The following is an 11,764-nucleotide window of genomic DNA, read 5'->3' as shown; positions in this document are numbered from 1 at the left end:
TTTTTATACATTTATAAGTTTACAAGTATACATAGGACTTGAAAAGAAAGGAAAAAGGTAATCGTCGCGTTTTTTTTTTTCACAGAGACGGGCAAACGTGAAACTGTGTTATTCACGTTGCCCGACTAAATCAAACTCGGATGCTACAAGTATCTAGTGTTTATCCAGCGGGACTTTTAGGATGCCGCGAATGCTGATATCAAGAATAATTATGATTTATCTTACTTAGTGGAGTACGTACATCTTTTCGGAAACGAAGACGATGACGACGATGACGATCAAACAAACGCTTCCGTTCTTGTCCCAAAATTGTTTTCGTTTTCTCTTGTAGCGAACGTTTCGAGGAATTTGCTTACGACGGTTCGTTAGCATATGTCTCGCGGTAATTAACAATTACACGGAGCCGTCATGTTTTCCACAACGCGTAGGGAAAAAATTAAATGGTTTTTAATATGTATTCAGAGAATGTTGATTCATCATATTATTCTTTCAAACTTGCTTTCCTCCTTTTGAAAATTTACACCAAGAGAAACTTTTGTTACATGTTACTTTATATTGATTTTTTTTAACATCTCTATTTCTTAAAAAGGAAACGAAAACCGTAGAAGAAAATTATTAAACTTATCTTTATCGTGCTGGGAATTCATTCAATTTTATCGCTACGTCTCAACTTCTCTTGTTCAAAACAAAAAACTAATTTATAGCTTTTGATTTTACATATAATTGCTAAATTTCAGTTTTGTCACATGCGATTTGTGCGAGCTTATTTCGTGGAGCAAATATTTTGTTGCGTTTTCGAGAAAGTGTTTATCCGATCATTAGCAAAGCGACGCGATGCATTTATATTCGATCACGAGGGACTATGCGCAAATTTTTGCATTGTTTGCGGATTTTATAACTTTATTGACGAATATAAGATCTAAGATTTTTCGCATAATTGATTTACGATTAAACTCGCGCTTTATTGAGGCTCAGATGTACACCCGTCTGTATCACGTCAATAAAAATCTGGCAGCAAAACGTGTATATGAATTCATTCGTTTAGCAAAGGATGCGCGTTGACCTTAGAAGCGCACGTTGGAATTTCATCCGGAGGGAAAAAAACTTTGTCGCGTTTTTTTTAATATTTCTGATTCTCAAAATAAATTCTTCGTGTATATTTTTTCGTGCTCATAATATTATTTGATACGCGCCGCCATACGCGCCGCCGTACGCGCCGCCGTCGGCGTCAAAATGGCCTTATATATAACTCATATAGACTCATTATATGAACTATAATAAATAGAGTTTCTTGTCCTAAATTACATTACCGTTTTTCTTTCTTCAAATATACCCTAGAATCCTAACACCACTCTTCCAGAAAATCCTGATTTTACCATATTAAGAGTAGCTACCCAGTGTACTTGTAAGAGAAAGAGAGAGAGAGGGACAGGGATGAGAGAGAGGGAGAGAAAGAGAGAGAGGAATAAATGGGTGCATGCAAATTACATACATAGGAGAGAAAGGAATAATACGAGAGATATATGTCCTTATTGTCTAACGAGGCATATCTGTACGACATATCTCCTCAAAGCTCGTTCTTTGAAACGGCTTCATAGATCGCAAAATCCTTTTACAGGAGTAAAGTTTAGGTACTAATAAAGGGTGGGATTGTAAAATAATTAGTAATAATTGAAAAAAACGTAAAAATGCCTAACGAGATATCTGTACTACATGGGCCCGCTTCTCTAACAAGAAACGTATGCGCAAACACTGCTCTAACAGAAAGGCTGCTGATTGGCTATCGCACAGTTTTTAGCCAATAAGCTTGCAGCTTTTCTGTTAGAGCAGAGTTTACGCATACGTTTGTAGATAGAGAATCGGGCCCTTATCTGTCAAAGCTCGTTCTTTGAAACGGCTTCATAGATCGCAAAATCCTTTTACAGGAGTAAAGTTTAGGTACTAATGAAGGGTGGGATTGTAAAATAATTAGTAATAATTGAAAAAAATGTAAAAATGTCTAACGCGATATCTGAACCACATATCTTTCAAAGCTCGTTCTTTGAAACGGCTTCATAGATCGCAAAATCCTTTTACAGGAGTAAAGTTTAGGTACTAATGAAGGGTGGGATTGTAAAATAATTAGTAATAATTTAAAAAAATGTAAAAATGCCTAACGAGATATCTGTATCATATATCTGTCCTGGTTCGATTGCTGTGTAGGAACCAGACAATGTAGCCAACCCCGAAACTGCCCACAGCTGCGTGCGCCATCTCGCCATCTCTCGCAAGATCCGTGAACTACTGCTGTGACATAATTGCTGCTCTGCGTGAATATTTTTGTGAAAAATATACACGATCGTTTCAAAGCTCTCATTTTTATTCCAGGCTTTCAATCTTAATTTCAAAGGTACGTTATTGTTTGTGCACGTCTTTTGAAGGGTGGGAAAGTTTAATTTCGTACATATTACGTATACAACTATTTATATCAGAAAATAAGGTTATGAGGTGACAGCATTTTAAAATTTTTTTCAATTATTACTAATTATTTGACAATCCCACCCTTCATTAGTACCTCTACTTTACTCCTGTAAAAGGATTTTGCGATCTGTAAAGCCGTTTCAAAGTGAGAGCTTTGAAATGAATTGTCGGTAATTTGGACGGCTTTAGCATCCCCTTAAGCGTCGTTGCGCAGGTTTCTCGTGTCGTATAGAAGCTGCGCCAACATGGCCGACCAGGCCAACGCCGTTAACGGTACTGACGACGAACAGAATATAGCTCCTGCGCATGCGCTAGCAGCGCATCCCCTCCACATGCTGCCAACGCTCACCAAAGCAAAGGCACATCCGTGTGCTGTCGAGCGTCTAAATCATTAGTTCAAACAAATAATTAATGTAAAATAAATATTCAATAAATGTTAAAAAAAATATTTTTTTACAATGAATTGTACAATGTATAATTAATGAAAAATAAATATTTAAAAAACAATTAAAAAATATCTGCTATAGTGGGTTTATATATATATATATAGTTATATATATAATTTAAGGTTAGATATATGTATAATGTGGCCTCATAATAAGTTAAAGTTTTAACCTTGCATTTTATAATTTTTATCTTTTGTTTTATAATTGGGTATCAACACTGAAACCCGATTGTCAACACCAAAAGTTAGGTGTCGACACCCAAAGTTTCGGTGTGGACACTCAACTTTGGGTGTCAACACCAAAATTTGGGTGTCAACACCAAAAGTTAAATGTCGACACCGAAACTTTGGGTGTCGACATTCAAATGTCGGTGTTAACACTGAAAATTTAGGCGTTGACACTGAAAATGGAGTGTAAACAACCAAAGTTGGATGTAAACACCAAAATCTTGGGTGTTTTTTTCGTAAGGGATGAGCGACAATTTTCCTTTCGAGAATCTTTTTTACTATCCAAAATACACAAAACTGGAAAATTTCCAAAGAATCAGAGAAAGTGCCGTTATTCTACATATTTACTTAAAGTTTTATTGAATTAGAAAATTAGTTATTAGTTACCAAAAATTACTAATTACGTAATAATTAATAATATTTAGGTAAAAATGAATTATGCATTACTTAAAAAATTGATAATTTGTCAGAGAAAAACATCTAGTTACTATTGAAAATTAGTATTTAAGCGAAAATGAATTAATTTCTTTTGCCAATTAGTAATTAGTAGAAAGAAAAGAGGACGGAAGGAAAGCGAAGGGAAGGCCAACGAAAGCGGAAGAGCTGTCCAAGCTGAGAGGGAGAACAGACAGCGTGGGAACAATTAAAGATTATATACAAAAGAGGAAAAGAGAAGGAACAGAGGAAGAAATAGCCAAAGCAGAAAAGGAAATGTTGGAAAAATTTAACAAAGTAAGGAAGGTTAACAGATCACCGCCAGCTAAAATTAAAAAAGGAAAAGAAGAGGAAGAAAATATGGCAGCAGAGGGGATGTTAAAGGAAATTTTAAGGAAATTGGAGGAACAAGACATGGAAAGAAGAAAAGATAAAGAGGAAATAAAAAATAAAATAAAAGAGTTGAAAGAAGAATTCAAGAAGAGAGAAGAAATATGGGAGCAACAAAGAGGAAAGAATAAAAAATGTAGAGGAGAAAATGGAAAAAGTAGACCTGAGCGGAGCAGAGAGGGGCGAGGAAAGAAATTTAATGGAAAAAATGAAGGAGATGAAAAAAAATATGGAAATGACCGAGAGAAGAAGGAGGAGAAATAATATAATTGTGAAAGAAACGGCGGAAAGAGGCAAGATAAGAAGAAAAGAGAAAGTAGAGAAGATGATAAACAAAATAAATAAAATAAAAGCGGCCATTGAGCAAGTACATGAAATAGGATATGGAAATAATAAAATGACAGTGATGAAATGTAAGAGCTGGGATGACAAAAGAGAAATAATGACAAAAAGAAAAGAATTGGGAAAAAAATATGAAATCTACCTGGGCAACGATCTCACTAAAATGGAAAGACAGATACAAAAAGAAATAAAAAAAATAACAGAAGAGGAAAAAGAGGCAGAAAAGAAAACCACAATTAAATATCAGAGATAATAAAGAAATGAAGTGGAACGAAAGTAAAGGAAAATTGGAGGAGAGGAGTGATTTTCGGAAGTAATAAGGAAAGGAAGAGAGATAGATAAGGAGAAGACATGGAGAACGGGAGAAGAGGAGAGGAGATGTAGAGCGGAGGTCAGGAAAGGAGCAAGCAATATGAAGAAAAGAAGAACACAATAAATATAAACTTCTGGAATGTAGCCGGATTAAAGAGGAAAAATGATGAATTCTGGAAAGAGATTGAAAGCTGGGATATAATAGCTATGCTAGAAACGTGGGTAGAGCAAAAGGATTGGTGTAATAAAGTTAAAAGAACGTTATCAGATAAATATGTGTGGAAATGCCAACCAGCAACAAAAGAAAAAAAGAAAGAAAGAGCAAGAGGAGGGATAATAACAGGCATTAAAAACGAAATGGCGGCAACCAGAACGGAAGAGAGAGAAGAGGAAAGAATTGTAGAAAGAATAGCAAAGACAAAGAAGGGTATGTGGAGGATTATAACGGTATATGTGAATAACGATATTGAAAAAAAGATAAAGTATATAAAGGATTATACAAACGATGGAGGATTAGAGGAACAAGTAATAATAGGAGGCGATTTTAACGCAAGAACTGGAGAAGAAAGAGGATTAACAGAGATAATAGGGGAAAAGAGAAAATCGAAGAATAAAGAAATTAACACGGAAGGAAGGAAGCTGCTGGAGTTTATAGAGGAAGAAGAATTGGGAATACTGAACGGAACAAAAGGAGACACTGACGGAGAGTTCACATTTACGGGAGGGAGGGGCGAGTCGGTAATAGACTATGTAATTGAAAACAAAAAAATTTTGAGAAAGCAGAGGAAATAAAGATTGGAGAGGCTAGACTCGGATCATCACTCATCAGTCTATAACAATAAAGGTAAAAGGAACAAGTGAGAGAGGAAAAGAGGAGAAAAAAGTCAGAAGAATAATGAATTGGTCAAAGGAAGGAAAAGAAAATTACAAAAAAAGAATGAAAGAGGAAAAGGTAGAAGGTACGAGCATAAAGGAAATAATAGCAGGAATAAAGAACGCAGTAAAGTAGGCCGCAGAATGGAAAAAAATAAGAGAAGACCAGAGAGCAAAGAAACAAAACGGATGGGATAGTGAATGTGTAAAGCTAAGGAAAGAAGCGCGTGAGAATCTGGTGAAATGAAGAAAAGGAGAGGTAGATAAAAAGAAGTACATAGTAAAGAAAAAGGAATATGAGGGAAAAATAAAAGAGAAGAAAGAGTCCGAAAAGGAGAGAATAATGAAAGAAGCGAGAGAAGCAACTAATGAGAAAGAAGTATGGAGTTTTATAAACAGAGAAAGGAAGGAAAAGCAGAAAAGAGGTATGCGAAGAAATAACAGTGGAGATGCAGTGGAACAAACACTTCATGGAGTTTAGAGGGAGTTACGGTAAAACCGCGTGAAAAAGACAGGAAGGGAGAGGAAAGAGTAGGGAGCAAAAAGGGACAGGAGGGAATAAGAAGAGAAGAAGTGGAAGAAGTAATCAGAGAAATGAAAAAGAAGAAAGCTGCAGGCACGGATGGACTGCCAAATGAGGTATGGATTTATGGAGGCGAGAGATTAAAAGAAAAAATATGGGAGATATGCGATACAGCATGGAGGACAGGAGAAATAGCAGGAGATTGGAAAGAAGGAATACTAGTACCAATAGTAAAAAAAGGAGAAAAAAAAGAAGCGCAGGATTACAGAGGATTGACATTAATGAATACAATTTATAAAATATATGCAGCAATATTGGCTAAGAGGCTAGAGAAAAAGGTAGAGGAAAAGGGGGTACTACCGGAAACACAGACAGGATTCAGAAAAAGGAAAGGAACAATGGGAAATATATACGCACTGAACTACGTGATTGGAAGAGCTGTGAGCAAGAAAAAAGGGAAGCTGGTAGCAACATTTATAGACCTGAAAGCAGCATTCGACTCCGTGGACAGAGAAAAAATATGGGAAGTAATGAAAAGAAAAGGAATCAGTGAACAGTTGAGGACAAGGATAGAAGACCTATACGAGGAGACAAGATGCGTAGTAAGGGTAAAGGGAGAAAAAGAACCATGCTTCTCGACGGTCAAAGGAGTTAGGCAAGGATGCCCACTGAGCGCTATGCTCTTCATACTTTTGCTGGCGGATATAGAGGAGACAATGAGGAAGGGACAAGACGGAGGTGTAGCAGTAGGGAAAGTAAAATTCTGGACTTTAGCATACGCGGATGATATAGTAGCTATAGCAGAGGATGAAGAGGAGATGAAGAGAATGAAATGAGATTGAAAAGATTGGAAAAATACTTCGACAAAAAGAAGCTAAGAATGAACGTAGAGAAAACAAAAGTAATGAGATTTAGGAAGGGGGGAGGTAAAATAAAGAAAGTAGAGGTGGATTTGGAAGGGAGAAGAAATAGAGGAGGTGAAGGAATTCTGCTACCTAGGGTACACATTCCAAAGAACGGAGAACAGAAGGCGCATATAAGCAAAAAAGTAAGGAAAGTCGCTGTAGCAATGATACAGGTCTGGGGGATAAGTAAAAGAATTTTTGGAGGGAATTGAGTAAGAAGGCTAAAGCTATTCGACTCATTAGTAGCAAGCATATCTTTGTATGGAGGAGAGATATGGGGATGGAAAGAGAGAGAAAATAGAAAGAATGCATGAAAGATACATAAGGTGGACAATGGGCCTAGACTGGAGCACGCCCGGATATATGCTGAAGGAGGAAACTAACAGAGACAAGATGAGAATAAGTGCTAGTAAAAGGGCGATGAAGTACGAAAAAAAATTGGAGAAAGGAGAAGGAAACGAGATTGCAAGAGAGTGCTGGAAAGAAATAAGAGAGAAGGTCAGGAAAGAAAAATCAAAATGAGAAGAGGAAAGGAGTTTCTACGAGCGAAGAGGATATGCAATCGAGAAGATAAAAAAGAAAAGAGGGGAGGGATGGAGCAGCATTGAAGATATAACAAAAAGAGACAAAGACATTCAAATTCAAGAGAGAGACGAAAGGATAAGAGAGTCAAGGTATAACAAATGGTACAAAGAGGTAGCCGAAAACAGGAGGCCGGAATACCCAGAAAGTAAAGTGAAAGAAAAGTCTATGATTAGGATAGCAAGATTCAGATTAGGAAATGAGATGAGAAGTAGAAGATACTGGAAGCCAATGGAAAAAAGATGCTGCAGAAAGATGCTGTGAAAGAGAGAAATGGATGGCAGACTTGGAGAAGAGAAGAATGCAAGCGAGCACAGTGATGTGCTAAACAGAGGGAATAAATAGTAACCTAAATGATCTTTGTTTACAGATATCGTAAGAGGAAAGGAAAAGAAAAAAATAGATGGAAAAATGGAGTGCAAAGGAACGATAATAATTGACAAGGAGGCGATAGAGATGATAGTGGAAGGACGAGCAGCAAAAATGATGAAGGACTTTAAAGAGGAGATAAAAGAACTGAAAGAGGAAGTAGAGAGGTTGAAAAGGAAGGTATACAGAATGGAGCAAAGCTCAGGTAAAAGGAAGAGGGACGAGAGTAAGGAAAGAAAGGATAAGGTATATAAGAGAAAATGATGGTACGAGGATTATGAAGGAAACGATGATGAAAAAAGAAGGAAGAATGTGATAATTAGGGTCGAGAAAGAGAGATATGGGGAGGAAGTGATTCGAATTGGTAGAAGATGAAGCAATTATTTACAGAAGGACTTAAAGTGAAGACGGAGGTGAAGGAGGTGAACATGATAGGGCAGAGAGGAGAATGGATAACAATATTGGTAAAGATGGGAAGTAAAGAGGATAAATGGAAAGTACTGGAAGCAAGGAGAAAAGAAAGAAGCAGAATAAAGGTGGAGATAGATGAAAACAAGTCGGTGGAGAAAAGGATCAAAGAAGGAAAGGAGAGGGAAAGGAGAAGGGAAAAGAGAGAGGAGGAAAGTGGGAGGACAAGGAGGTTCGCAGAGGACGAGATCACGGAAAGGATGGAGGAGAAACTACTGATGGACACGGACGAGGACGAAGCGGATCAGGGAGAGGGGCCGGAGAGAAGGTACAGGAGGGGGTAGGAAGGGTAACACTATGTAAGGTCGCCCAAAGGCCAGGTTTTTAGAATAGAATGTAAAGGTTTGGGTACGTTTCTTAAAAACGCCTTGTAAACCCGAAAGGGAAACAATAAATGATTGAATTGAAATTGAAATTAGTAGAAATAAATTGTTTATTATTAAAATAATTAATATTTTGACAAAAATAAACTACTACTTATTTAAAAATTAATAATTAGTGGAAAGTTATATATATATATATATGTATATATATACATACGTATATATGTTATAGTCAAAGCCCGAAACGCAGGCATTCCTAGGATTGACTAGTCAATCCTGGGGAACGACCAAGCGTCTTGGTCAAAGCCCGAAATAAGTTTTGCGTTTCGGCTTTTAACTAGTCAATCCTATGAATAACTAATACGGCTGGTTAAAGTTAGAAACTAAAAAAAAATCACTTCGGCATTTGACTAGTCAATCCTAGAAATAACTAATACGGCTGGTCAAAGTTAGAAACTAAAGAAAAATCACTTCGGACTTTGACCAGTCAATCCTAGGTGTGGCTTAATTTGGACTGTGTGACTGTTAACAAATAAAATCAAGTTTTTTTTACTAAATTAAGTTCTTATTGTTATTAATGCCCCACGACGCGAGATATTAAACGTTAAAGTTGACAGGAATCAGGTTATGATTCCTATCATACCGACGAGCTGTAGCGACTACTGGCGACTACGAACATGCCCTGTGGCTACATACGCATATGTTCAGTGGCCGCACGCGCATGCAAAACTGCGCAAATTTTAAATGAATCAATTGTGCAGAATAACCCAAGCATCTCGATTCAAGCAGTTAGGTCTCACGCTGGGAGTTTCATTAGTTTAATTATGCGTGGGAAGCACACACACACACACACACACACGGGGGGTGCGAGGGGGAGCCTTCGGCCCCCCTCCCCCGCACCCACCCTGTCGGTAGGCAGCGTGGACCTCGCTTTACAACATAAAGTACATGCTAAGTTGTAAAACGAAATTATAAAGTACATGCATGGGGGAGGGTGCAGGGGAGAAAAGCTTTTTTGTTCACGTGCGCTCACGCATGTAAGCCCCCTTGCACCCCTCCATGCATGTGCTTTATAATGCTAATCTAAGTGCGTTAATAATAAAGGGGTTACCGATTTCTGTTTAAAAAAAACAACCAAGTTTACTGAAATTTCTATAACTCAAGAACTGATTAAGTAAATTTAAAAAAATTATATATGAAATAATGGTAGAAAAAATTGAAGAATATAATATAATTAATAAAAATTGCTAATAATAAAGGGGTTATCGATTTCTGTTTAAAAAAATCTACATTATTGCTCTAATTTCCGCAAATTTTGAGATATCAGGCTTAATTTTTTTTTGTAGAGAGAGTATCATTAAAGATAGGTTAGTGTTGAATTTAGCAAGGATCGGTGAAGAGATTACCGATTTCTGGCTATTTTTAGAACTGTCCGTGGTTGCTCTAGTTTCCGTAAATTTTGAAATATCGAGCTTAATTTTTTTTTATGGATAGAGTATTAAAGGTAGGTTGGTGTGGAATTCGGCAATGATCGGTGAAGGGGTTACCAATTTACGTATATATTTTAAAATACATGTCACTTGGGTTGAGTTAGGTAACATAAATTTGTTTGTATAATAATTTTGTTAAGGAGAAATTAAAGCTACCACTTAGGTTGGATTCTTGAATTTACAAAATATTAGGTTGGCAACTGTCCCCGCCGTTTTTTTTTTAATTTTAACATTCCGCATATCATTAAATGTTTTTGGCATAATGTTTTAAATCATTCGAGGTTCAGAAGGGTGGAGCATGGGTTCCGCATGTTTTAAGTGACAACAATAAAAATCAACGATAAAAATCAATCACAATCTCCGCTGGTTTGCTTGCTCGTCACCGCTCAACTGATAGACACAAGCAACGATTTCTTTACCGAATCGTTAGTGGCGAAAAATGGTGCCTGTACATTAATATGAAGCAGCGCAAGCAATGGCTTAGCCCCGGTAAACAGGCAACACCGCGCGTGAAACAAGATCTTTATCCGCGTAAAACGATGTTGTGCGTATGGTGGGACTGGGAAGAGATTATCCATTACGAATTGCTTGAACGGAACTAAACGGTCAACGCGGAACTCTATGTTCAACAAATGGAACGATTCAACACGGCTATTCAAGAGAAAAGACCTAATCGGCAGCATGGAGTTCTTCAGCCATGCGTTTGAATGGCTTCCTTGGTCATATTGGCGATATGAGAGCGGGCGTTGTCGTGCAGCAAAAGAACTCCATGCTGCCGATTAGGTCTTTTCTTTTGAATAGCCGTGTTGAAATCGTTAATCGGTAAAGAAATCGTTGCTTGTGTCCATGAGTTGAGCGGTGACAAGCAAGCAAACCAGCGGAGATTGTAGCTCGTTAATTTTTGTTGTTGTCACTTAAAGCATGCGGAACCCATGCTCCACACTTCTGAACCTTGAATGATTTAAAACATTATGTCAAAAACATTTAATGACATGCGGAATGTTAAAATTTAAAAAAACGGCGGAAACTTAGTTGCCAACCTAATACATTGCGCGTGTACTTGGCGTTTTCTTTTTTTTACTTTTTTTAAAAAAGGTAATTTTGTACTGATAAGTATTACGTGCATGACGTAAATTATGTGACTAAATTTTGTGGATGACGCTCGGAAGTTCCTCTATGCCAATAGGAGAAATGGAATAAATTATTTTCAGCGTAGCAAGAATAAAGGAACGTTTCAAACTTCAACTGGCTAATATTAATAAGTTGTAAAATGTAAATTATAATATTAAACATTGACAAGATGTTTTAAAAATAGCTACTGATTACGTTACGTACGTCCTATCGGTTCTACGTCATCTCTCTCCGCCGACGTATCATTACCAAAACTTTTCAAGTATTGATTGTTAGTGCGATCATGATAAAGTTTTCTCTCAGCAATAATCTAAATACAACCTTAATGTTTCTTCATCAATAATTTAAATGACTGCATTAGCAATATGTTGTCAACATTTATGAATTATCTTATAATATTATCTTACGTTTCTATACAATAGGCATGGAATATTTTTTGTAATTTTTAAAGTAGATAATGTCTAAATATAATATTATAAGTAACATTT

The 11,764-nt window shown here is 36.8% G+C and overlaps 1 protein-coding gene across 5 annotated transcripts in view; it reads right to left on the bottom strand.

The window, feature by feature from the left end:
* Positions 1-2,530: 2,530 nt before the first annotated feature.
* Positions 2,531-11,764, bottom strand: part of LOC112462232 (cytochrome P450 4C1-like) — a 54,260-nt gene continuing 45,026 nt past the window's right edge. For 3 of the 5 annotated variants that reach the window (XM_025027890.1, XM_025027891.1, XM_025027892.1), the window contains exon 8: positions 10,410-11,586. In XM_025027890.1, coding sequence (XP_024883658.1) covers positions 11,473-11,586 — 114 coding nt within the window. In that variant the 3' untranslated portion in view covers positions 10,410-11,472. Of the gene's footprint in view, positions 2,844-10,402; positions 11,587-11,764 lie in introns of those variants that run through there. The other 2 variants (XM_025027894.1, XM_025027895.1) reach the window with 2 other exon arrangements.

Source organism: Temnothorax curvispinosus, unplaced genomic scaffold (assembly GCF_003070985.1).
Source record: "Temnothorax curvispinosus isolate PA1 unplaced genomic scaffold, ASM307098v1 QBEX01012086.1, whole genome shotgun sequence".
NCBI classification, from domain to species: Eukaryota; Metazoa; Arthropoda; class Insecta; order Hymenoptera; family Formicidae; genus Temnothorax; species Temnothorax curvispinosus.
This window is presented reverse-complemented; position numbering and strand designations above follow the sequence as displayed.